At 45.4% G+C, this 27,225-nt stretch overlaps 1 protein-coding gene across 10 annotated transcripts; it reads left to right on the forward strand.

Annotated features, from left to right (window-relative positions):
• On the forward strand, positions 1–27,208 carry MSH5 (mutS homolog 5). Of its 10 annotated transcripts, XM_047858792.1 has the most exons (26): positions 1–61; positions 2,379–2,637; positions 3,101–3,257; positions 3,531–3,654; positions 4,125–4,205; positions 4,389–4,451; positions 5,388–5,509; positions 5,684–5,793; positions 6,067–6,102; positions 6,638–6,720; positions 7,504–7,549; positions 11,553–11,691; positions 11,813–11,875; positions 19,029–19,157; positions 19,450–19,522; positions 19,686–19,795; positions 20,032–20,112; positions 23,350–23,437; positions 23,667–23,856; positions 23,973–24,099; positions 24,754–24,903; positions 25,520–25,594; positions 25,803–25,946; positions 26,153–26,290; positions 26,452–26,525; positions 26,738–27,208. In XM_047858792.1, the coding sequence occupies exons 3-26, from the start codon at positions 3,114–3,116 to the stop codon at positions 26,847–26,849; spliced, it is 2,502 nt and encodes an 833-aa protein (XP_047714748.1). In that variant the 5' UTR covers positions 1–61; positions 2,379–2,637; positions 3,101–3,113; the 3' UTR covers positions 26,850–27,208. The 10 variants fall into 10 exon arrangements, with proteins under 10 accessions (XP_047714748.1, XP_047714747.1, XP_047714746.1 ...); XM_047858791.1 differs by lacking the exon at positions 1–61 and having other exon boundaries at positions 2,635–2,699; XM_047858790.1 differs by lacking the exon at positions 1–61 and having other exon boundaries at positions 2,637–2,699; positions 2,984–3,257.
• Positions 27,209–27,225: the final 17 nt, after the last annotated feature.

Consider the following 27,225-nt stretch of genomic DNA (forward strand, 5'->3'; position numbering starts at 1 on the left):
ACTCCAGGAGGACAGGGACCTGGAAATGGACACTGAGATTGGGGGAAGAGAGTGGTGAAAGGTAGGGCAGGGGATGGGAAGGGAGACAACCAGGCCTTGTGCTAGGGAAACAAGAAGCTGAGCCAACGGGCCTCATCACTGGGGGAGGTCTGCTCCTCCTCAGTAGCCTGGTCAGCTTTAATACTTCCACTTCTGCCCCCATTCTGGGCCCCTTCCTGTGCCCCTTGTCCTTCTCTGACTGATTGATTGAAGATGGGAGAAGCGGGGAAGGGTGGGATTTTTATGGCCACAGAATAGAGCTGCACTGATCCTGGAGGGGATGGTAGCTGGTCCTATTATGGAAGAAAAAAAGCAAAGATCAGATGGAATAATGTAAGTGGAGTCCTTGGGGACACAAATAAGTAGGGAGGCAGAGGAAGAGTAGCTTGATTTTCGAGGTTCTGTCAAACTCTTTATGATCTGCTGAAAAATGGCTTTATAATACAGCCTCCAAACTGGATATATTCCAGCCTCCATATCCTGAATCTCCCTCCTATCCTACCATACCTTCTCTTTCTTCCTCACCACTTGCTCACAAGAGACCTACAGTTCCAGAAAAACATGGTGGAGTGCAAGCATATAGGAGCAAAACAGGCCTTGACACGTAAAGAAAGGGAGAGACTTGGGGGAGGACTGGGGCAGAGTGAGAAACATGCTGCTGGAAACTAACAGTTAGTGGTTTCCTCTCCTGCTTCCTTTTCTGTGGGTTTTCTCCTCTCTGGGGGAAGGCCTATCTCTCTCCTCCCCAGAGAGGAGATATATTGTGTTTGCTTCCTTGAATAGTAAGATCCTATAAGGTTGTAGAATGATTCCATGAGTGTGTATGGGGGAGGGGAGGGGGGGGGAGTCTTCTCCATGGGTGATCCTCAAATTCTGCACACAGGACCCCTTCCATCTGAGGAAAGGAGGTCAAACCAGCCCTATTCCTAGGGTCCTCTTCTGTTTCAGCTGGTCAATGTCCATCAGAGAATATGCCCCACAAAGATCTCCCTTCTGGGAAACGCCTCAGGCAAATAGGGCCAGCCCTGAGCTGAAACAGGTTTTGGCAGCTTCTTCTCTGCCTCTCTTTTCTCTCCTACAGCTTTATAGCTAGAGCTGGCTTGATTATCAATATTGACTTTGGCTGGCTGGCTTGGCAACCCAAAAGGTATTTTGCCTTAATTTCCCAGATGACAGGTAATGCTGCCCTCTCCCCGTACTATTCAGCAGAGCCCCCTGGATTTGAAACCGGGGGCTGCAGCCTCAAATCCTGCATCAGCAAAGTGTCCCTCTGGTCTCATCTCCTTACCTCTGCTTTTCTCCTATCTTAATATCTATCCTTTTCTTTGAAAGGTGGTTTCTTTTTTCACTCCCTCCCCTTCCTTGGCTTGGTAAACCAGTCCCTAATCTCTTTTCACCCCAGATTGGAAGGTGTGTCCCTCTCTGACACACCTTAGAGTTATGATGGTCTCTTCCAGGTTTCCATAGCTCCATTGCTCAACCATTTGCCAGGGGTAACCATTAACCTAGCACTTAACTCACTCCCCAGCTTTCTTGCTACAGGGGATTTTCCAATCATTGTTTAGCAGAGCCAGATTATCCCACCATCTTCTCTAACCTCTTGGATGGGATCTCCCCATCCCAGGGTACCCTGGACAAAGTTGGGGAGGAGGATGTATTTTTTAAAGTATATACTTGTTTATTTCTGTCCCCCTCACAATCTTCTCACTTACCCTCCCGTCACACACACTAAAAAGTAAGTTTCACGAAGCCCATACTTAATTAATGTTCAGTACTTTGGGTCTACCACCTGACCCAGAATAGGCACTAAATAGTTGCTGAGTGAATGAATAACACCCCTCTGTACTTAGGGATGTGGGTGTGTGTGCATCTGTAGGAGGGGTACAGACATGTCTCAGCAGGAGTGTAGCTGTTCTTATCAGGTCTACTTCTCTCCACCAGACTTTGGTGTAATTCGAATGCTTCCACTTCCTTGTGGGAGACAAAAATTATAATTGAGACCCAGTAGTTCCCTCGTTGGGGTGGTAATACCCTGAACCAAGGATATAGGCAAAAGAGGACGAGGATAGGAGTCTTGCTTATTTCTGTTTATTTATTTAAAACACATGGCTTTTACTAAGTTTACCAGGCACTATTCTAAGCTGTTCATAAATACTAGTTCAGTGGGTACAAATATTAATTTAGAGTTGTTGGTACAGGTTTAATAATGTGCTTATCTTCGCTCTCCGGAAAAAAAAAAAAAGGAATTCGCCTCTGCCCCTTTAGGCTGCTCCCCCCAACCCGCCTAGACCAGTTAGTTCTGTAGGCTCTGACTCAAGCTCCGCTTCCGACTTTCACAGGCTCCACCCCGCGTCAATCAAAGCCCAAACCGGGAAGGCCTAAGGCCCGAGTGCTAAGCAACGGCACTGGCGGCGGGAAGTTTGAACGTTTGGACACCGCCCCATATGCGAATAGACCAATCAGCGTCCAGCCGTCTTAGCAACAGCGATCCTCTCCTCCCTCCAGTCCTGTCGAAATCTTAAGCAGGATCCGGATCTCTCCGGCCAATAGCGGCTTAGAGGGGCGGGGCGTGTGCGCGCGCACCCCGCCCCCACTCAGGTGTGCCTCTCTTGCGGGAGGGCGGCTCTTAGTGACGCGGTTTCGCGCACGTAGCTACCCAGGTGACTGAAAACGCGGGAAAGTGCCGCGAGTGTCCGCAACTGGGGTGGGAAGTCGAGAAGTTAGGGCAGCGATAGTGGGGGCGTGGTTGGCAGAGGCGGGGAGAGGAGAAGTGCAGACTCGGCCCTCAGGGCCCTCCAGCCCAAGTACAAGCTCCGGGTGACCGGAATGTGGGTGGGGCACGTGGGGTTTTGCAGTCTGGACTTTGGTGATATACCTAAGAAGTCGCCCGTCAAAATGTCCGCAGATGTTAAAACGTTACCGCATCTCTCCCCGGCCCTTGCAGCCCTGCGCCTCAGCCCTCTCCCAGTTCGGGTGGATTTGCGTGTCTACGCACCGCCTATCCCAGCCTCCTGGCGGTGAAATCCCGCTCCTGAACCGTCTTCGTTTTCTGCGCCCGCAGAGCATCCAAGGCCATGTTCTCCGTAGGAACGATCCCAGGCGGGACGCCGCAGAGCCCGGAGCCGGGGGCAGCTTCGGCCAGCTTTCCCAGCCTGGCCCCAGTGTCGGGCCGTGGGGAGGCTGAGGAGGAGGAGGACAACGAGCAAGAGCCGGCGGAGGTCTCTGGGGCGGCGGTGTCTGATGTCTGGTGGAGCAGGCGCTTGGATCCTGAGAGCAGGGAGTTGGTTGGAACTTCGGGATGTTAGAATCAATGGGCTTGGAATAGCTGGCAAGTCACTTGCCTCTGCTCTGTTTGACACTGACTGAATGGGGACGATGATACTTATCTCAGGGATTTGATAAAATGATTAAAATTAAGTAGGACATGGCATAACCCTACACTTACCAGCAGTTTCCTTTCCTGTCGGTTTCCTTTCTTCTTCCTGGGATAGATCTATCTGTGTGCGCTGTGGACTTCAGGATACTTGGGCATCGCCTACTATGACACTAGTGACTCTACCATCCACTTCATGCCAGATGCCCCAGACCATGAGAGTCTCAAGCTTCTCCAGAGAGGTGGGAGCAGAACCATGGATTCCTCTACTCTGAGACTGGAAGTGTATTTCACTCTTCTATCCTTACCTGTCTCAATTTATTTTATTGACTCCCAGAAGTTCCCCCTGTTGTTTATAGGAATTCATTTCATTATTCAACACTTATTGTTTATAATGTATCAGGTGCTGGGCAAATCAGTCATGTCCATCCTGCAGGGCTTTGGAGTCTAGTGACAATCTCCAGGTCACTCTTCCCTCCTGCCACCCTGCCAGTCTTCTCATTCCTCAATCTCATGCCTGACTCCTACCTATGCTCCCAATGTGCAGAGCACCTCTTACTTTTAGAGGGAGGAAATGAGGGTGCGTTTGTTTGTTTGTTTGTTTGTTTGTTTGTTTGTTTTGGAGGGAGTAGAAGGAAATAGCAAGGGGAGGCCTTATGGATACCCCCTTAGAGGATCCTTTTACTCATGTGGTCTCCATTCTTCTTCCAAGTGTTGGATGAAATCAATCCCCGGTCTGTTGTTACGAGTGCCAAACAGGATGAGAATATGACTCGGTTTCTAGGGAAGCTTGGTAAGGACTGGGTAAGGGGAAAAGCAAAAATGGGAAAGGAGTGAACTGTGGAATATTCCAGGAGACTAAAGGGTCTTGGAGGAGCAACAGCCAGGAGGCCAGAATTGGGTGAGAGGGAAGGTGGGACAGAGGCAGAGGACTGAGATGTTCAGACTCATGGCCCTTTCTCTGCTTCCCCCACAGCCTCCCAGGAACACAGAGAGCCTAAGAGACCTGAAATTGTATTTTTGCCAAGTGTGGATTTTGGTACTTCCTTTCCTTTGCCCAATTCCTCATCCCATTTTTCCTACCCCTTTCTCCTTACTCTACTTGAGCTCCATCAGAAGTCTCTCCTCAGCCTTATCTTATCCTAACCCTTTGTGTTCTCCAAGTCCCATAAGCAGTCTCCTCAAGATCTCTCCTGCTCCTTACCCTTTAATAACCTGAAACCTTGTGAAGTTTCCACATAGGTGTGTCTAGGGATGAGGGCCTTCCCTGAGAAGAGGAAGTGGTGACACTTTGTGGATAACTTTGATTGTTGGGATTTTTACCTTTAAGCCAAAGCCATTTGTCCCTTAAAAAAAAAAAAATAGACAAAACCTTCCCAGGTTTGTAAAAAAGATAAGGAATGTTCTATTCTACTTAGATATTAAGACATTAGTGTTATTCATTCCTCTATTAATATGATCCTTTGACCCCAAATCCCAAATTCCAAATAGATACCTTAGGAATAGATATTCTGAATCACTTGTCTTTCTCAGGTTGTGCTCTCAGCCAAAGATCTTTATATTCTAGGTAAAATAAAGAGATAATTAGACTAAGTCTGAAAATTTGATACATTATTATTAGTATCATCATCATCATCATCATTTTATTTTGAGAGAGTGTGTGAGCAAGGGAGGGGCAGAGAAGGAGAGAGAGAATCCCAAGCAGGCTCCACGCTGACAGCACAGATGCAGGGCTCAAACTCGAGCTCTGAACCATGAGATCATGATTTGAGCTGAAACCAAGAGTCAGAAGCTTAACCAACTGAGCCACCCAGTCGCCCCTGAAGATTTGATTCTTGTTTCAGCTTTCCATTAACTGCCTGTGTAACTTGGCAAGTCACATCCTCTCTCTTGCTTCTATCATCTCATTCTTAAAATGGGGTGAAAATTGGGCTACAAGACCTTTCCCTTCCCTCTCATGCTTCCCCCAAAATAGGTCTGGAGATAAGCAAACAGCGCCTTCTTGCTGGAAACTACTCCTTCATCCCAGACTCCATGACTACCACTGAGAAAATCCTCTTCCTCTCCTCTATTATTCCCTTTGACTGCCTCCTCACGGTAGGAAGGGTCCTGGGAGATGAGGGCTGGTTGGAGAAAGGGACCAATACCCATTCCTAGGGTCGAGTCCTGGGAGGTACTAGTCCAATCCTGGAAAATAATAGTTTTCTCTGGTGTTGTCCAGCCTCCAGGACATTGGGATTTACCTCAACTCCATTACTGATTTCCTCCCAGGTTCGAGCACTTGGAGGGCTGCTCAAGTTCCTGGGTCGAAGAAGAATTGGGGTTGAACTGGAAGATTATAACGTCAGCGTCCCCATCCTGGGCTTTAAGAAATTTGTGTTGTAGGTGATTTACCCTAATCTCAAGCAAAGTAAGGTGGGATTGGGAGGTCTTAATAGCAAGACAAGGTGGGGGGAGTGGGGTGGGAGGAGTGGGCAGTGACCCATCAGGTAAAGTGCTCTAGGACACATAGGAGCACCTGAAGGGGGTGTGGAGCTCCGGGGAGATGACTGAGACAGTATTCCAGGAGGGGGATCTAGGGGGTGGAACCTAAGAATGAACTCACACCGCTCCTACCCCAGCCACCTTTCTTTCTTCTTGTTTTCTGTCCTCAGGACCCATCTGGTGAGCATAGATCAAGACACTTACAGGTAAGGAGATGGAGGCAGGCTGTCATCTCTGGGGAGAGAGAAGGATTAAGTTTAATACTCTAATAATCCCAGTGAGGCTCCAGTTTCTTTAATCCAGGGGTTATTAAGGTCTCTCTCCTTGAAGAAAAGGGAAGAGAGGGAGAAAAGCCCAAAGGTGTCACCCTCCTTTTCTAAAGAGAAAAACTGATAGAGAAGTGAGGGACAGACCTTACAACAAAATTTAATCTCAGGAGGATGTTCCCAATCTCCCTTCCATCTTCTCAATTCCCTTTAAAAAATCCAAGTTACCTTGGAGCTCCTGGGTGGCTCAGTCAGTTAAGTGTCTGACTCTTGGTTTCAGCTCAGGTCATGATCTCATGGTTCAGGGTTCAAGCCCCGTGTCAGGCTCCATGCTGACAGTGCAGAGCCTGCCTGGGATTCTTTCTCCCCCCCCCCCCCCCCCCACCTCTCCCCTGCTCTCTCTCTCAAAAATAAACTTAAAAAAATTTTTTTTTAAATCCAAGTTACCACAAACTCCTTCACTTCTCCCTTACAGTGTTCTGCAGATATTTAAGAGTGAGTCTCACCCTTCAGTGTACAAAGTGGCCAGTGGACTGAAGGAGGGGCTCAGCCTGTTTGGTAGGTATGCCCCTTCCCTCATCCCACACTACAAAATGCTGCCAGAAAAGCAGCTGCCTCCCAACATGTGTCCCAGTCCCTCTTCCCTCCCACTTCACTCCTGTTGCCAGATGTCTCTTCCACTCCAGTCCAGCTTTCTTATGCTCCTTGTACCCTCCCTGAGCTTGGGCACCCTCCCCCCCCCCATCCATAGTTGTCCAGTGTCATTTGCATATCATCTCTTACTTTACCAATTCCATGTTCCTTCCTTGGGTTTCTATGGATGTTTCTGCTGGTTGTGCACCTGTCTAGGGACTTTGGGAGTCCCTATGTTTAGAGGAGAGTTATATAACTGCATAACTGTCCATAACTTATGCATAACTTATTTGCATTGAGTCTTTGTCTGCTGTCTCTGGCTTTAGGGTGTAGTGGGGACATCTCCCCAAGTAGCCGCATGGTTTTACTGTGCATACCTCAGTGGATTGTGTCTAATGTTTACATATATGTGTTGGCCTCTTTGTGAATCCAACCACAGTTGCTCTGTGTATTTTTCTGGCCAACTGTTCCTGTGAGTGGCTATCCCTCGCTAAGCCCATGGACGGTAATCCTGGCTCAGACTTGTGGCCAGTCGCTGGCTTTAGCTGCCTTTGTGTTCTGTATCTGCGGAACGCCCCCAGGCCAGCCTGTCCAAACTCTGTCCTAACCGAACCTCTGGCCCGGATGCCTCAGTTTAGACACACCCACACATTCCTTTTTCTGCCGCTGCCTTGTAACAAGCTCACTGCCTGCCCCTGCTCCCCACAGGAATCCTCAATAGATGCCACTGTAAGTGGGGACAGAAGCTGCTCAGGTAAGTCTCACACATGTGCTGCAGGTTAATGCATTCATTCTACAGACTCACACAAACCACCCCATCTCATAGTGCTGAGAACTGCCATTTCCCAAATGCTGGCTAAATGCGTTTAATCCTCACACCAATCCTGTGTGGTAGCTAGTATCCTCATTTTGTGTTGTCAGCACAGATATACGTATGCCCATTGATGGTACAGACTGGCACACATGCAAGCAGCAGAAACAATCACAAAACACTAATGCACACATGGTAATATCTTTTTTTATTGAAGTGTAGTTGATATACAATATTATATTAGTTTCAGGTATACAATATAGTGATTCAGTGTTTATATACGTTATGAAGTGATCACCATGATAACTCTAGCTACCATCTGTCACCATGCAAAGTTATCACAGTATTATTAACTATATTCCTTATGCTATACATTGTGTCTTTTTTTTAATAACTGGAAGTTTCGACCTCATATGGTACTATCTTTACTTTTTTTAAGATTTTTAAATTTTATTTTAAGTACAATCAACTCCCCAACGTGGCGCTCAGACTCATGACCCCAAGATCAAGAGTCACATGCCAGGCCCCACATGGTACTATCTTTAATTATAAAAACCACACTTCACATTTGAGCTATTGTCTGTTGACTTTCAAAATTGTGTCTCTATTTCTGAGCTGTATATGTGGAATGCTCACCGCACATCATCACCAGTTGCAATTTCTATAGGCAGTTCAAGCTCAGAGCATCTAAACTGATGCCCACTGGACCTGTTCATCTTCCTGCATCCTTTTTTATCTGCATAATGGCATCGCTGGCAGTACTGCTTCTCAACCTTGGATTGATGCTTCTCCTTCACCCTTCATATTCAATTATTCACTAAGGCCTATTGATTGTACCCTGAAATGTCTTTCTCAGCCATCTCTCTCCCTCTTTCCACTGCTCTAACTCTGGCTGTAATCATTTCTAACCTTGGGCATTGTATTCACCTTCAGATTGGTCTCTGTGCTTTGAATCTCTTCTTTTTCCAATCTGTCCTTCGTTCTAAAATACTTGTCATTCCACAACAGAGATCTGAGCATGTCACTCCACTTTTTTTTTTTTTAAACCTTAAGTAAAAACAAAATAACATAAACCTCAGACTTCCCCGTTCTCCGTGGGATGGAGATTAACATCTTTAGCAGTATGATGTTCAGGGCCCCTCCCATTCACCCCAATTTAAACTTCCATGATTATTTTCCCAAGTCCTTCCTAAATCCATCCTTACTGGATCTGCCCTATAGTCCAGTCATTTGGGCCACTTTCCATCATGGAAATACACCATGCCCATGTTTATGCAGTTCCCTCTGGAAAGTTTTTCCCTTGTTCTTCACCTGTCAGAATCTTACATCTTCTTCAAGGTACAAGCCAACTATCACCTTCGTGGTGAAACTTTCACAGGCACCCATAAGGAGACTGACACACACCTTCCCATTTGCTCTCACGTTGCCTGTTTGTTTTCTAGTTGCACTGTCACGTCAGGTTGGAGTTAGCGGTCGGTGAATCTGCTTGTTCTCATAGCTGTGAGCTCCGTACAGCGGTCATTCCTGTTACCTCAGTGCCTGGCACATGGCCTTGTATGTAGTAGCACCGAGTGAGTGAGTAGGTACACAAATGCAAACACATTGGTCACCTCATCTGTACAAACTCAGAGCTGAAACCTTTGCTAGCCTACAGGTGTGCAATCCTTTACCCACCTCACCTGCCCTGCACTGTGTGTCTTTTAGAGGTTAATTTAGGATAATCTGAGGTCATCTCCAGGTAATTGGGATGCCTTCATTACCCACGCATTCTACAGGTGCAGATCTCTAATCTCAACCAGGGATGAGCGAGAAGGAGTTCTCAGGGGAGAAGAGATCAGCATTAAAGGGGAGGGGAGGAATGCAGATCCCCCCAGGTAGGATCCAGCGGGGCATGGAATCACAACCTGAATCATGAACTAAGGACCCAGTTGGCCTCCAACTGGACAGGGCACCAGGAAGGTGACTGAATGTCACATTATGCTCTAAAGAGCACTGTGCTCACAGTCTGGAGACCTGAGTTTGAGACCCAGCTCTAGATTTTGGACAAGCTGCTTGTCTAAGGGCTTCATTTCCTCAGCTATAGAATTAGGAGGTTTAGCTTGACTAAGATTTCTCCTGGCACTAGCAGTACGTGAGTCAGAAAAACCTAAGTATTTTTTTTAATGCTTATTTATTTTTGAGAGAGAGAGCGAGAGAGGGAGAGTGCTAGTGTGCGCACAAGTGGAGGAGGGGCAGAAAATCCAAAGTGGGTTCTGTGCTGGCAGCAGAGAGTCCAATTCAGGGCTCAGACTTGCAAGCCGCAACATCATGACCTGAACCAAAGTCGGATGCTTAACTGACTGAGCCACCCAGGCGCCCTGAAAAACCTAGGTATTTTACAAGAAAGTCTGCTTGTACTCTCCAAGGTGGGGAAGGGTATTCACAGACTGACCTACACAGCTGCTGGTGGAACTCTCTGTGGCTAAGGAGCAGAGGTGCCTAAAACCTACCCTCGAATCCAACCTAATTCTCCACTTTACTCTAACCTGGGGTGTTCTAACCCAGGGTAACTGGCCATAGACTATATAGTGTGAGATACATATCCTCAGACCATAGTGTCTCCATAGGTTGGTTCTTTATATAAAGTAGCATGCCTGGGGTGGCTGGGTGGCTCAGTCCGTTGACTTTGGCTCAGGTCATCATCTCACAGTTTGGGGATTTGAACCCTGCATCGGGCTTTGTGCTGAGAGCTCAGAGCCTTCTTTGGATCCTCTGTCTCCCTCCCTCTCGGCCCTTCCCCCCCAAAATATATAAACATTAAAAAAATAAATAAAGTAAAATAACATGCCTAATGGCTTGCTCTAATACAGAAAAGAATTCATGGGCTCACAGGTCCTTGCAGAGTCTCACACTCTTCATAGCCATAGAGAAGATAGGGGCACCCAGAATTAGACAAACACAGAAGAAACATTTATTACCGTATACTAATTTATTAGGAAATACCTCAGGCACACAAAATGTGGAAGTAATAATAATACAAACGTCTATGTTTGCACGAACATATTTAAGAATAAGGCAATGTTTTTGAAGGGGCGCCTGGCTGGATCAGTTGGTAGAGCATATGACTCTTTTTTTAAAACATTTTTTTTTAATGTTTTTGACAGAGAGAGAGACAGAGCATGAGCAGGGGAGGGGCAGAGAGAGAGGGAGACACAGAAGCCAAAGCAAGCTCCAGGCTCTGAGCTGTCAGCACAGAGCCCGACGCAGGGCTTGAACTCACAGACTGCGAGATCATGACCTGAGCTGAAGTCGGACGCTCAACTGACTGAGCCACCCATGCACCCCAAGCATATGACTCTTGATCTTGGGGTCATGAGCTTGAGCCCCAGAGTGGGTATAGAACTTAAGAAAAAAAAAAAAAAAAGACAATGTCATTGAAGCCTCTTCAGTATCCTTCCCAATCCTTCTCTGCAGAGATGACCATTATCATGAATTGAGGATTATCACTCCACGTGGAATGGTTATATACTTTTACAGAACAACAAGAAAAGATGAACGTGTGTGCAATTACACCCAGAGACACTTTCACAGCTAAATGCAGATAAACTCACGCTGACTCACCGTCTCCTACTCAGCTGCAGAGAGAGCTAGAGTGTTGGCACACAAATACCTCAATACGCTACACTCCCTCTAAATATTGACAAGCTCCATTACATATCCACATGGAATGACACATGGTTACATCCATCAAAACCATGATAAACAGAGTCGTGCTCACATGCAGAGATTTTTAGTAGGTCTGTGTAAACACGCCCGCATAGATAGGACACTGTACTTGCCAGTACAGATACTGATTACCACAATCCCCAGGGACCTCCAGACACACATTTTCACAAACTGGGATCAAGACAATAACGAGAACAGATGTAATTTCTGTCCCCACCCCCGTGTCATGCCTCGCTTCCAGGCTATGGTTCACACGTCCGACTCACGACCTGGGAGAGCTAAATTCTCGGTTGGATGTCATTCAGTTTTTCCTACTACCCCAGAATCTGGACATGGCTCAAATGCTGCATCGGTTGCTGGGTCATATCAAGAATGTGCCTGTGAGCCAGGGGTGGGGGCCGGGAGGTGGGGAAGGAGTTTGAGGGTCAATATTGGACATGGGGCTTTTTGAGGAGCATTAGAGTGGGAGAGGGAAAACAATGGCTGTCCCTTTGACTGTAGCTGATTTTGAAACGCATGAAGCTGTCCCACACCAAGGTCAGCGACTGGCAAGTTCTGTACAAGGTAAGTTCTTCCTTCTTGAATCCCAGAAGTCCAAGTTAAGTCCCTCAGCATGTGATCCAGACCTTCTGTACTCTGGTCACCCTCTCCAACTTTATCCTGACACTTTTTTTTAAATTTATTTATTTTGAGAGAGAGAGAGTGCACGAGTGAGAGAGCAAGCATGAGCCGGGGGGGGGGGGGGGGCAGAAAAAGAGGGGGAGAGAGAGAGAGAATCTTTTTCTTTTTTTTTTTTAACATTTATTTATTTTTGAGACACAGAGAGAGAGACAGAGCATGAACCGGGGAGGGTCAGAGAGAGAGGGAGACACAGAACCTGAAACAGGCTCCAGGCTTTGAGCTGTCAGCACAGAGCCCGACGTGGGGCTTGAACTCATAGACCTTGAGATCATGACCTGAGCTGAAGTCGGATGCTTAACCGACAGAGCCACCCAGGCACCCCGAGAGAGAGAGAATCTTAAGCAGGCTCCATGCTCAGCTCAGAGCACGACTCGGGGCTCGATCCCCCAGACCCTGGGATCATGACCTGAGCTGAAATCAAGAGTTGGATGCTCGACTGAGCCACCCAGGCACCCTATCCCAACACTTAAAAAAAACAAGAAAAAAACTTTGTATTGTAGAAGTTGTGAAAAAAAATTTTTTAGAGTAATATAATGAGCCTCCATGTACCCACCATGCAGCTTTGACACTTGGACTCATGCCAATCTTGTTTCATGTATATCTTCTCCTTGCTTTCCCCTTCCTGGATTACTTTGAAGCAAATTCCAGCCATCATATAATTTCACCCATAAATATGTTAATATGATTTCTAAAAGAAAATTTCTCTTTTTTTTAAATGCTTATTTATTTTGGGGGCACCTGAGTGGCTCAGTCGGTTAAGCGTCTGACTTCAGCTCAGGTCATGATCTTGCGGTTCGCAGATTCAAGCCTCGCATCAGGCTCTGTGCTGACAGCTCAGAGCCTGGAGCCTGCTTTGGATTCTTTGTCTCCCTCTCTCTGTCTGCCCCTCCTTCACTCACACTCTGTCTCTGTCTCTCAGAAATAAACATTAAAAAAAATTTTTTTAATGCTTATTTATTTTTGAGAGAAAGAGTATGAGCATGAGAGGGGCAGAGAGAGAGGGAGACAGAGTATCAGAAGTGGGCTCTGCACTGATAGCAGCTAGCCCAATGTGGGGCTTGAACTCATGAACCATGAGATCATGACCTGAGCTGAAGTCAGATGCTCAACTGACTGAGCCACCCAGGTGCCCCAAAAATTACTTTTAAAAAATTTTTAATGTTTATTTATTATTGAGAGACAGAGATAGAGCATGAACATGAGAGGGGCCGAGAGAGAGGTGCCCCCCAAAACTACTTTTAAAAAGGAATAATGGCGGTGCTTGGGTGGCTCAGTCAGTTAAGCATCAGACTCTTGGTTTCTGCTCAAGTTTGATCTCACCATTTGTGGGATTGAGCCATGCTTTAGAGCCTGCTTGGGATTCTCTCTCCCTTTCTTTCTGTCCCTCTCCCCCACTTATGTGGGTGCTCTCTCTCTCACAATAAATATAAATAAAAACTTAAAAAAACATAAAAAGGAATAACAATATCATTATCTTACTAACAATCAGCATAATTCTTGAATATCACAAATTGTCCGATGTTCACATTTCTATTCTTTTTAAGAGCAGGTTTTTAAAAATTTTTTGTAATGTTTTACTTTTGACAGAGAGAGAGAGAGAGCGAGAGAGAGAGAGAGAGAGCAAGCGCAACTGGGGGAGGGGCAGAAAGAGGGAGACACAGAATCTAAAGCAGGCTCCAGGCTGTCAGCACAGAGCCTGACACGGGGCTCCAACTCATGAACCATGAGATCATGACCTGAGCCAAAGTTGGAAGCTTAACTGACTGAGCCACCCAGGTGCCCCACATTTTTTTTTATGTTTATTTATTTATTTAGAGAGAGAGAGAGAGAGAGAGAGAGAGAGAGAGAATCCCAAGCAGGCTCCATGCTGTCAGCATAGAGCCCCAACTGGGGCTCGAACTCATGAACCATGGGATCATGACTTGAGCCAAAATCAAAAGTCAGATGGGGCTCCTGGGTGGCTCAGTCAGTTAAGCGTACAACTTTGGCTCAGGTCATGATCTCGTGGTACATGAGTTCGAACCCTACATAGGGCTCTATGCTGACAGCTCAGAACCTGGAGCCTGCTTCAGATTCTGTGTCTTCCTTTCTCTGCTATTTCCCTGCTCTTGCTCTGTATCTCAAAAAAAAAAAAAAAAAAAAAAAAAAAGAGTAGGATGCCCAACTGACTTGAGCCATGCAGGCCCTCCTGATGTTCACATTTCTAATCCTCTCTTAAATGTCATGATTTTTAAAACATTACATTTTGTTTAATCAGGATGCAAATATGTTCAACATATGGCAATGGTTTGATGTCTCTTGAAGTCTCCTTTGTGGGTTCCTTTTGCCTTTCACAGTTCTCCCTCCTTCTCTATCTCAATCTTTATCTCTCTTTTTCCCCTTGCAAATTATTTGTTGAAGAAGTTAGATTGTTTGTCCGACAGAATTTCCCTTAGCCTGGATTTTGCTGAATGTAATCAGTAGGTGTTTTTGACATGTTTTATGCTCTTCTAGAATTTCTGTAAGTAAATAGTTGAACCTAGAAGATCGATCAAATCCAAGTTAGGGTTTTTTCAGTACTGTTTTATAAGTGGAGGAATATAATGTCTCATATGTCTGTCTCTCCTTTTGTGATGTTAGCAGCTTTTGATGTTTAATACCTAAGTCCATTATTTCCTTATGGATTGCAAAGTAGTATTATTCTGTCATCCTTTCTTCATTTATTAGCCAGAACATTTCTGTAAAGAGAAACCCTCTCATCTGCTTTTTGGTTTCCCAGTGATATATTTCATATCATAGAAATTGCTTGATTTCCCTCCCCCTGCTTTTATTTATCAGCTATCAGCATATAGGAAATTGGTTCCCTAACATCCTCCAAGGTAGCCAGTGTGTTTTTTGTTGTTGTGTATCATCATGAACTCAGATTTATGCGTGTGTTTCAGTCCTCTGCAATTTTAGTCTTTCTACATGTTCAGATTATTCCATCTTTGGCCAATGGGAGCCTCTTCCTGTTGGCTTCTGAGTCCTTTAAACATGACCCCAGTAGACTTTCCCACTTGGCAGCTTCCCTCCTGCTCTCTGATTTGATGTGATCTAACAAAAATATCATTCACATTTCCTGGTTTTATTTTATTTTATTTTATTATTTTTTATGTCATCTCTGCACCCAAAGTGGGACTTGAACTCTTGACTCCAAGATCAAGAGTCACATGCTCTTCTGACTGAGCCAGCCAGGTGCCCCTACATCTCATATCTCCTGGTTCTGACCCAGGATGAGACATTTCTCCAAAGAGCCCTGGTTCCTTTTAGTGAAAAATTGTATCACAGGCTGTCTCAGTCTGAATGCTAGAGGTGCACAGCATGTTTTACTTATTGTTTTTAAGACTTTTCTGTGGACATATATAGGAGCTTTTAAAAAGTAAAATACATGCATGATAAAATTGGTACTGATACCACCAATTTAAATTCAGAAGCACAGCATCCTTACCTTATATATTCCTTTACTTATCTTCTTCAGTATTTCTTCTTCATACTGAAAATTCTGGTTCTCAATAACACTAGCAATGAGAAGATTAGAATATCATTCATTTGCCTTTTCCTACATTACATCCACAACGATCTTAGTATAACACTTCTAGCACTACTATCAATGATATTATTGAAAATAATTTAAGATTTTTTGGGATGAGAAGGGAAGTTCTTTTTGTCCCTACTAAGGATATACAGTCAAATTACTGTGTTTTAGTCACTTGGAATAGTTCCTCTCTGTGTAGTTATGTCACTATCTGGACATACATTTATGTTCATTTGTTTCATTCTATTTTTGATTTTTAAGAATTTTTAAAATTTCATTTATTTTTATAATTACATAAAATATTTATGTAATTCCAAACTATTATGTAGTCAACTAATTCTAGTTTCTATCCACCCCCCCACCTATAGATAACATTGTCTTTTAAAAATTTTTAAGATTTATCCTTCTGTTGCTTTGTTTTAAATTCTTTTTTTTTTTAATAATTAAGATGTAAAGAAAAGTTGCAAAAATTGTACATGGTGTTCTCACATATCCTTCATCCAGTTTCCCTTAATGTTAACATATTACCAAAATAATGTTGACATAACCACAGTACAGTTATGTCAGAAATATTTTATGAGTTACAATTCAGTGTTGTATTTTTATTTTACTCAAATTTTTCTAGTTTAGTTCCTTAAGAGTTCTTTTCAGATTGACTTTTAATATACCCATTTATTTATCTTTTAATAGTTTTTTAAAGTGTATTTTTATTTGAGAGAGAGCTAGAGAGCAAGCAGGGGAGGAACAGAGAGAGGGAGACAGAATCCCAAGCAGGCTCTGTGCTGCCAGCACCCAGCACAGATCTTGATGTGGATGGAGCTCGAACTCATGAGCGCGAGATCATGACCTGAGCTGAAGTCAAGAGTCCGACATTTAACCGACTGAGGCACCCAGGCGCACACCCCGCCTTTTTTAAATAGTTTTTTAAAGTGTATTTTTAAATATGCCCCTTTAGCTTTTAGATTGGCTTTTCAGATTCACGTAGGCTTTTGATATGCCCTTCTGACATGGCCCCCAGTCCATTTTTGAGCACTTCCTAACTTTTTACCACTACAAGATGCTCCAGAGTCATTTTATATTTTCCTTGCCTAAGCCCTAGAATCAACCATTTCTCCAAGGAGTCCTGGTTACGTTCTTTGGAGAATAGTATTAGAAACCAAGATCTGGACACTAGATGTGGTTATTGCTACTGGGGTATCTGTCACTTCTTTTCACCACAGACAGAGCTAAAGAAATAAATGTACTATGCTAACCCATGCATATACATCTGTATTCCTGAATCGATCTATCTATATAAGAATCCATGAGTTCATACTCATACCTCTGATACCACAGAGTTCACTCTATACCACAGTCAATACCACAGAGTTCACTCCAGACTTCCTCCTTTCCTCATTTGTAACTTCCTTCTCTGCCAGTGAGAAACCTGCTTCTTATTATCTTCAGCAGGTTTCTTTTAACATGAACAGATATGTGGAACTATTTGTATCTTCCATTCTCACTACTGAACATTCATCAGCCAGGCCAGGCTATGCATTCAGGGACTCTGCACACTGTGTTCTCAACGTAGCGTGGTGGTTAAAAGCCAGACACCTGGGTTCAAATCCCAGCTCTTTTATTTACTCTGTGAGACCTTGAGCAAATTATGTTATTTCTTTGTGCTTCCAGTTGCTCCTCTGTGAAATGGAGATAATTCCTATCTCCTAAGATTATTTTGAGGATGAATGAAATTAACATATGTGAAGAATTTAGAACATTGCCTGTCACCTAGTAAGCATTCAATAAGTGTTGGCTCTTACTCCTACCTCTATTCATTTACTCATGCTCTTGCTTTCAAACAGAATACTCTCCTTCCTTTTGAATAGCCTTATTCACAACCAAGTTCATTTCCTTTTTTCTGTAAAGATAGCCCATATTAGTCTTTTTTAAAAAATTTTTTAAATGTTTATTTTTGACAGACAGAGCACGAGCGGGGAAGGAGCAGAGAGAGAGGGAGACACAGAATCGGAAGCGGGCTCCAGGCTCTGAGCTGTCAGCCCAACGTGGGGCTCGAACTCACAGACCGCGAGATCATAACCTGAGCCGAAGTCGGATGCTCAACCGACTGAGCCACCCAGGCACCCTAGTCCATATTAGTCTTATTCTCTGAACTTATTTCATAACTTTAATCAGTTCCATAACTTGGTCAATCTGTTTTGTGGGTATCATTATTTTTGCTGCTTGTTTATTTCCATCATGGCTAGAGTATAAACCCTTTGATTTATTTACTTCATATATCTTCTACCACCAAGTAAGGCTCAGTAGATGCCCTATGGATTTGGTCTGTCCTCTCAGTCTAACCTTCGCAGCCACCTCAGGGCCCTGAGCTTCACCTTCACCTTCTCTCTTCTTGCTGTCTTTCCCCAGTGCTATCTTGCTCCTTCTGCTCATTTACTGTTCTGCCTTCCATATCTCTACTTCTCTTTCTCCTTCCTCAGTATAAAATCCTTTCCTCTTAGGGGCACCTGGGTGGATCAGTTGGTTGATCATCCAGCTTTGGCTCAAGTCATGATCTTGTGGTTCATGGGTTCGAGCCCTGTGGCAGGCTTTGTCCTGACAGCTCAGAGCCTTCTTTGGATTCTCTTCCTGTCTCTCTGCCCCTCCCCTGCTGTGTGCGTGCGCATGTGGACTCTCTCTCCCTCTCTCTCTCAAAAATAAGTAAACACTAAAAATAAATAAAAAGTTTAAAAGATCCTTTCCTCTACTGAAGAACCTACCACTTTATTTTTACTTATTTATTTATTTACTATTATTTTTTTTAATGTTTATTTATTTTTTAGAGAGAAAGAGACAGAGTATGAGCCAGGGAGGGTCAGAGAGAGAGGGAGACACAGAATCTGAAGCAGGCTCCAGGCTCTGAGCTGCCAGCACAGAGCCCGATGCGGGGCTCAAACTCACGAACTGTGAGATCATGACCTGAGCTGAAGTCAGAGGCCCAACTAACGGAGCCACCCAGGTGTCCCTATTTATTTATTTTTTAAGTTTATTTATTTTTCTTGAGAGAGAGAGAGCACGAGCAGGGGAGGGGCAGAGAGAGGGAGAGAGAGAATCCCAAGCAGGCTCCATCTTGTCGGTGCAGAATCCAAGAGGGCTCGAACCCAAGAACTGTGAGATCATGACCTGAATCCAAACCAAGAATCGGACACTTAAACAACTGAGCCACCCAGGTGCCCCTATTTTTAAATCTTCGGGGTGTATTTCTGTCTTCCTCATTTGACCAAGAGCTCATCTGGGACAGGGCCCATTTTAGTTCTTTGTAGTCTCACTATTTAGTGTAGTGCCTGACACAGAATTTTACAGATGCCATTTTCCTCACTTACTGTTTCTTTTTTGCCTTTGAGATCTTCTGTCTTTTATATTGTGTTTCCCCCTGCTGCTCTCTGTTCTTCTCAGTCCATCCCTGTCCCCTCACCTCAGCCCATCTTCTGTCCGTTTCTGCTGCAGACTGTGTATAGTGCCCTGGGCCTGAGGGATGCCTGCCGCTCCCTGCCCCAGTCCATCCAGCTCTTTCAGGACATTGCCCAAGAGTTCTCTGATGACCTGTACCATATTGCCAGCCTCATTGGGAAAGTGGTGAGTGGAAGACAGAGGCAGAACCCCTGGGGACCTAGGGAAGAGAGGTGGGATTGGAGGACACAGAAGGACTGTGCTCTGGGGAATGTGCTATGGAAGATGAGAGACATCAAAGTCAGTTGGATGACCAAAGAATGAGATGGTGAGAGGAGGTGTCAGAATGTCAGAGACCTGCTTGGAGGGTTAGGGTTAAAGCAGGAACTGCAGGGAGGATTGGGACCCGAGTAGAGGTGAGGAGCAGGATTGGGAGATGGTTCTGGGTGATGAGCAACTGGACTTTTTATCTCCTCAGGTGGATTTTGAGGGCAGTCTTGCTGAAAATCGTTTCACAGTCCTCCCCAACATAGATCCTGAAATTGATGAGAGTGAGTGTTGGGTGTGCAGTGGAGCCTATGGGCCCCAAACACGAGCCTGCCCAGTGATGGGGTACCATCATCAGTAGGTGGCCACTACAACTGGGGCTAACTAACCATGGCAAACAGGGCAGGAACCTTACTTTCGATACTCATACGTCTTCCACCCTCCTAGAAAAACGAAGGCTGATGGGACTTCCCAGTTTCCTCACTGAGGTTGCCCGAAAGGAGCTAGAGAATCTGGACTCCCGTATTCCTTCATGCAGTGTCATCTACATCCCTCTGGTGAGGGCAGGAGGACGGGTGTAGCCTCCAGGGGTCTTTTATGGGAGATATTAGGTTTATGAAGGACACAGTGCTGGTTAAGAAAACCCCTGGGGAAGTGTGAAGAATATGAACACGGTGGTGGCTTTAGGCCCTTGAGAGAAGCACTGGAGAATACTGGGATCTCTGGCATCCTCTGGGGAGATAAGGTGCCCAGTACTTTACTCCCTGTTTTAACTCCTCTGCACTCTCCCCAGATTGGCTTTCTTCTTTGTATTCCCCGCCTGCCTTTCATGGTAGAGGCTAGTGACTTTGAGATTGAAGGACTGGACTTCATGGTAAGGCCCTTGACTTCTATGGGGGGTGGGGAGGGTGATGAGGGAAATGAGTCAGCAGCTGAGGGAGGGCCTTCCCCCATCAGCACTGCCCAATATGGGATGTCTCTTCTATAGTTTTACTTTGATCTTTACCAGCTCTGAGATAAAAGAGAAAGAAGTCAGGTGAGAAAGAGATAAAAGACCTGTACCCTGAAAACTACAAAATGATGAAAGAAATTGAAGATGACATAAAGAAATGGAAAGACATTCCATGCTCTGGAAGTGGAAAAACAATTGTTGTTAAAATGTTGATACTACAGTTTACAGATTTAATGCCATCCCTATCAAAATACTAACAGTATTTTTCACAGAACTAGAACAAAGAATCCTAAAATTTGTATGGAACATCAAAGACCCTGAATAGCCAAAGCAATCTTGAAAAACAAAAAACTGGAGGTATCACAATTCCAGACTTCTAGTTTTATTACAAAGCTGTAGTAATCAAAACAATATAGCACTAGCACAAAAATACACACATAGATCAATAGGACAGAATAGAAAGCCCAGAATATGCAATAGAGAGGGGCACCTGGGTGGCTCAGTCAGTCAGTCTGACTCTTGGTTTCAGCTCAGGTCTTGATCTCAAGGTCGTGAATCAAGTCTTGCATTGGGCTCCACACCAGGCATGAAACCTACTTAATAAACTCAAAATGGATTAAGGACCTAAATGTGATACAGGAAACCATAAAAATCCTAGAAAGAGAGCACAGGCAGTAATTTATCTGACATTGGTTGTAGCAACATCTTTCTAGATACCTCTCCTGAGGCAAGGGAAACAAAAGTGAAAATAAACTATTGGAGCTACATCAAAATAAGAACCTTCTGCATAGCAAAGGAAATAACCAAAAAAAACTAAAAGGCAACTGTGGAATGGGAGAAGATATTTGCAAATGACATATATGATAAAGGGTTAGTATCCAAAATATGTAAAGAACTTATAGGGGCGTTTGGCATGCGACTCTTGATTTCACGGTTGTAAGTTTGAGCTCCATGTTGAGTGTAGAGATTACTTAAAAAATTTTTTTAAATATTTATTTTTGAGAGGGCGGGGAGGAGCAGGGAGAGAGAGGGAGACACAGAATCTGAAGCAGGCTCCAGGCTCCGAGCTGTCAGCCCAGAGCCCAACGCGGGGCTCAGACTCACCAATGGTGAGATCGCCATCTGAGCTGAAGTCAAACCCTTACCCGACCAAGCCACCCAGGGGCCCCAAGATTACTTAAATAAATACAATTAAAAAAAAAAAAAAAGAACTTATATTACTCAATAACAAAGAAAAAACAAATAATCCAATTTAAAAATGGGCAAAAGACATGAACAGACATTTCTCCAAAGAAGACATCTAGATGGCCAACAGACACATGAAAAGATGCTGAACATCACTCACTGTCAGGGAAATACAAATCAAAACCACAATGAGATATCATCTCACACCTAAAGCCACACTTTAGTCAGAATGGCTAAAATCAAAAACTCAGGAAACAACAAGTGTTGGCAAGGATGTAGAGAAAAAGGAACCTTCCTGCGCTGTTGGTGGGGACAAAAACTGGTGCCATCACTGTGTAAAACAGTATGGAAGTTCCAAAGAAAATTAAAAATAGAATTACCCTATGATCCAGGAATCACACTGCTATTTACCCAAAGAATACAAAAACACTAATTCAAAGGGATACATGCTCCCCTATGTTTATAGCAACATTATCTACAATAGCCAAACTATGCAAGCAGCCCAAGTGTCCACTGATAGGTGAATGAATAAAGAAGATGTGGTACGCACAATGGAATATTACTCAGCCATAAAAAAAGAATGAGATCTTACCATTTGCAATGGCATGGAAGGATCTACAGAGTATTATGCTAAGTAAGATAAGTCAGAGAAAGATAAATTCCATATCATTTCACTCATATGTGGAATTTAAGAAACAAAAATGAACAAAGAAAAAAGACAAAACCAAAAAACAGACTCCTGACTATAGAGAACAAACTGATGGTTACCAGAGGGCAAGTGGGTGGGGGGATGGGTGAAACAGGTGAAGTGGATTAAGAGTACATTTATCTTGGGGCACCTGGGTGTCTCAGTCGGTTAAGCATCCAACTTCGGCTCAGGTCATGATCTCAGGGTTCATGAGTTTGAGCCCCACATCGGGCTCTGTGCTGACAGCTCAGAGCTTGGAGCCTGCTTCAGATTCTATGTCTCCCTCTCTCTGTGCCCCTTCCCCACTCACACTCTCTCTCTCTCAAAAAGAAACGTTAAAAATAAAAATAAAAAGAGTACACTTACCTTAATAAGCACTGAACAGTATACATAGAAGTATTGAATCACTATATGTACACCTGAAACTAATATAACACCGTATGTTAATTATACTAGAATTAAAAATATATATATCAGAAATTATCAAGGGGAGGCATAACTAGTGTTTAAGAATGAATATTTGGGTGATAAACTTACAAAGAAAATAAAGAATTGATTCCCAGAAAGGTCAGAATAGAGGTTACTTTTGAGGAGCTGGAGAAGGTTGTGATAGGATGGCTCTCTGGGGTAGCTGGCAAAATTTTAATTTCTTAACTCAATTTGTAACCTACATGGTTAGTCACAGGGTATTTGCCTCATAATAATTCTTCTACACATTTGTTTCATTCAGTTTTTTTTCTTTCAATGTTTATTTTTGAGACAGACAGACTGTGAGCAGGGGAGGGGCAGAGAGAGGGAGACACAGAATCCGAAGCAGGCTCCAGGCTCTGAGCTGTCAGCACAGAGCCCGACGTGGGGCTCAAACTCAGGAACCATGAGATCACAACCTCAGTGGAAGTCAGATGCTTAACCGAGCCACGCAGGCGCCCTGTTTTATTTTAAAATATAAAGTTAACGGGGTGCCTGGGTGGCTCAGTCAGTTAAACGTCCGACTTCGGCTCAGGTCATGATCTTACGGTCTGTGGGTTCGAGCCCCGCATCGGGCTCTGTGCTGACAGTTCAGAACCTGGAGCCTGCTTCCGATTCTGTGTCTCCCTCTCTCTCTGCCCCTCCCCTGCTCATGCTCTGTCTCTCTCTGTTGCAAAAATAAATAAAAACATTAAAAAAAATTTTTTTAAATAAATAAAATATAAAGTTAAAAAAAAGTTGGGGTGGGGCTGGAGGTGATGTTAGAGAAGATGGAGACCATTAATGCAAGGCCCACAGCTTTGAACCCTTGCACCCAGTTTCTGTCAGAGGAGAAGCTGCACTATCGTAGTGCTCGAACCAAGGAGCTGGATGCATTGCTGGGGGACCTGCACTGTGATATCCGGGGTGAGGAGAAGCAAAAGGCTGGAGGGGAGCGGGCAGCTTGGAGGATATTCTAACAGGCTCCTTTCTTCCTTCTCTCTCACTCTGACTTTGTACCTTTTCCTCTCAATGTCTCGGGGTGTCTCAGACTCTTTCTCTGCAAGCCTATTTCCAGGTCTTTCTGCTGGCTTCTTTGTCTCTTCTTCATTTTCTCCTGGAGCTAATGTCCACCCCCTTCCTCCCCCACCTCTAGACCAGGAGACCCTGTTGATGTACCAGCTGCAGTGTCAGGTGCTGGCGCGGGCAGCTGTCTTGACCCGTGTGTTGGACCTTGCCTCCCGCCTGGACGTCCTGCTGGCTCTTGCCAGTGCTGCCCGGGACTATGGCTACTCAAGGCCCCGTTACTCCCCCCAACTCCTTGGGGTCCGAATCCTGAATGGCAGGTGAGAACAGAAGGGGCTGGAGGCATAGACACAAGGGGCCTAAAGGCCCCATCTCTGGTGCCTTCATTTATCTGGATTCACAGGCCATGTGTGAGGTAACTCTCTACCCACTGCAGACATCCTCTGATGGAACTCTGTGCCCGAACCTTCGTGCCCAACTCTGCAGAGTGTGGCGGGGACAAAGGGAGGATCAAAGTCATCACCGGACCCAACTCCTCAGGGAAGAGCATATACCTCAAACAGGTGAGGAGAGGGGCACATGGGTAGCTCAGTCAGGTGAGCACCCAACTTCAGCTCAGGTCATGATCTGACAGTTCATGCGTTCAAGCCCCACATCGGGCTCGCTGCTGTCAGCACAGAGCCTGCTTTAGATCCTCTGTCCCCCTCTGTCTGCTCCTCCCCTACTTCTACTCTCCCCCAAATAAAAAAATAAATAAATAAAATAAAATAAAAAAACAAGTGAGGAGAATCCCTGCACACTGGGCCTCTGGCATCTTTTTCATTGTCTCCATCTCCCACCTGCCTGCAAACATGGGTCCCTACAGCTCTTCCCCTGTGTTCTGACCCGATCTGTCATGAAAAGTCTGTAGTGCCCACTCCCTGCTCCTCTACCTCACGTGTTCCCATTCTGTACTTGAGGGAGAGCCATGCTCTAACAGATCTTTCTGTGCCCTGAAATCCTCTCCCCCATCTCTGAATAGATCCATGCCATTCCCAGGTGTGCCTCTGCCCCCTCCCCCCTTCCTTTTTCCTGATTCTAAAGAAAGCTGAAGGGGCTCTACTCTCCTATTAAACTGTGTCCATCCCTCTTTGATCTATAATTCATCCCTCAGCCTTGACTCACCTTTACCCCAGCCCACACCATCAGTCCCCAGGCCCTGTCTCCTCCGTTTCTAGGTAGGCTTGATCACATTCATGGCCCTGGTGGGCAGCTTTGTGCCAGCAGAGGAAGCCGAAATTGGGGCGGTAGATGCCATCTTCACCCGGATTCATAGCTGCGAATCCATCTCCTTGGGCCTCTCCACCTTCATGATCGACCTTAATCAGGTCAAAGGGAGCAAAGGGGGGTGGGATTGTGGGAGGGTATTAGTAAGGAAGGAACTCTACTCTTGAAAAATAATCAGGGGCACCTGAGTGGCTCAGTTGGGTGGGCGTCTGACTCTTGATTTCAGCTCAGGTCATGATCCCAGGGTTGTGGAATCAAGCCCCGTGTTGGGCTCCATGCTGAGCATAGAATCTGCTTAAGATTTTCTTCTCTCTCTCTCTCTCTCTCTCTCCCTCCCTCCCTCCCTCTCTCTTCCTCTGCCCCTTCACACCCCCCCCATGCTTTCTCTCTAAATGAAAAAAAAAAAATCTAAAAAGAAGAATGATCAGAACAAGAAAAATCTTCATTCTGCAGCATGCCTTCTGTATTAGGGGCAGGAAGCACCAAATTCAGAGACTGGGAGAATCAATATCATGAACTTTTACTGAACCTTTGATTTGCATGAGACACTGTTGGCAATGAAAGGATGAATGAAATGTGTGTCTTACCACTGAAGAACCTGCAGTCCAGTAGGGTGGACACATATATAAGCAGCTTTATTCACAGGCAGACTGTGGTCAGTGCATTACAGGCTTGAATGCCAATGAAATTCTCCCTTGTCCGCCTGGTACCCAGCAGGTGGCGAAAGCAGTGAACAATGCCACCAAGCAGTCTCTGGTCCTCATTGATGAATTTGGAAAGGGAACCAACACGGTGAGGAGACAAAAGGATGAGAAACTGAGGAGGGGAAGCCGGGGGAAGACAAAGGAGCACGAGGGTGACGCTGTGCCTCGGGAAAGGAACAGGGGTGCATGGGGCAGGAAAGAAACAGAAAAGTGCAAGATGGGGCAGGCCAGGGCAGGTGGAGAGGTGTACACAGGGTACCTCTGGTTCAGTACCCTCACCCCTGCCCTCTGTGCAGGTGGATGGGCTTGCGCTTCTAGCTGCTGTGCTACGACACTGGCTGGCACTTGGACCCATGTGCCCTCACATCTTTGTGGCCACCAATTTTCTGAGCCTTGTTCAGCTACAGCTGCTGCCACAGGGGCCCCTTGTGCAGTATTTGGTAAGGAAACCCATCTAGCCCTCTAGGGATCCATAGGATGAGCATTTACCAGAACTGAGGACAGGTTCTTCAGGTATGACAGGGGCTCCCTGAGCACAGGAACCACGTCCCTTCCCATTTCTCACTCCCCACAGGGATTGGCCAAGGGTTTCAGGGTGGGAAGCAGAGACATTGATGACACACTGTCCCCTTGTATCTCTTTTAAGACCATGGAGACCTGTGAGGATGGGGACGACCTAGTCTTCTTCTATCAGGTTTGTGAAGGTATTGCCAATGCCAGCCATGCGTCCTACACAGCTGCCCAGGCTGGGCTTCCCAGCAATCTCATTGCCCGTGGCAAGGAGGTGAGATCCAAACGTCAAGTACCTCCATCAGGGGTCCCTTCCGTTAGCCTGGCTTTCTGGGTCCATGGGATTTCTGACCCTTAGTTCCAGTTCTCTTACCCAACTCCCCCTCCTCCACATCCCACCTCCACCCCCACCCCCACCCTCCTTCTGGTTCCTAGGTCTCAGATTTGATCCGCAGTGGGAAACCCATCAAGCCTGTCAAGGAGTTGCTAAAGGAGAAGCAAATGGAAAAGTGAGTGTGTGGCCCAGTGTCCCGGCTCTCTCTAGCATGTCTGCAGCTCTTCTCCCCCTTTCAGGGACTCAGCCTCTTTGTCCTTCAGAGACCCATGATTTATCCTGAAATCCCTAAATTTTCCTGGGCTCCCTGTGCCACAGCCTCTCTCCTCTGCCTGGGGACTCAGTTATCTCTTCTCCCGTAAATCCCATTTTTCTCTCTCCCATTAGTTGCCAGACGTTGGTAGATAAATTTCTGAAACTGGATTTGGAAGATCCCAGCTTGGACCTGGACATTTTCATGAGTCAGGAAGTGCTGCCGGCTGCCACTGGCATCCTTTGAGAGTCCTTCCTTGGCTTTCCTCCACTTCCCAAGACCCCAGCGAGCTGCCATGCCCTGTCTCTTTCCTGGTCTCCCTCAGGCCCAAAATTCTCAATTTTCCTGGAAATTCTGTTTCACGTTAGGAATAAAGTTTATTTCAGAGCAAGGTATTGTTTCTTTAGAGCAGCCATCACAAAACAATAGGAAAGACATGAAGCACCAAGCAGAAGTCCACAGAGGAGCCTGCCCTGCCTCATTAAGAACACAGTGACACTGGGGCACCTGGCTGGCTCAGAGGAGCGTGTGCCTCTCAATCTTGGGGTGGTGGGTTGGAACTCCATGTTGGGTGTAGAGATTACTTTAAAAAAACAAGCTTAAAACAACAACACAGTGACAC

This window comes from Prionailurus viverrinus, chromosome B2, assembly GCF_022837055.1.
Source record: "Prionailurus viverrinus isolate Anna chromosome B2, UM_Priviv_1.0, whole genome shotgun sequence".
NCBI classification, from domain to species: domain Eukaryota; kingdom Metazoa; phylum Chordata; class Mammalia; order Carnivora; family Felidae; genus Prionailurus; species Prionailurus viverrinus.

What these genes read in the sequence shown, in the direction of transcription:
- MSH5 (XM_047858792.1), top strand. Translation starts at nt 3,114, where the DNA reads ATGTTCTCCGTAGGAACGATCCCAGGCGGGACGCCGCAGAGCCCGGAG. An exon ending in ACGAGCAAGAGCCGGCGGAG is followed by an intron (nt 3,258 to 3,530) that starts GTCTCTGGGGCG and finishes TTCCTGGGATAG; the next exon opens with ATCTATCTGTGTGCGCTGTG. An exon ending in TCATTGCCCGTGGCAAGGAG is followed by an intron (nt 26,291 to 26,451) that starts GTGAGATCCAAA and finishes TCTGGTTCCTAG; the next exon opens with GTCTCAGATTTGATCCGCAG.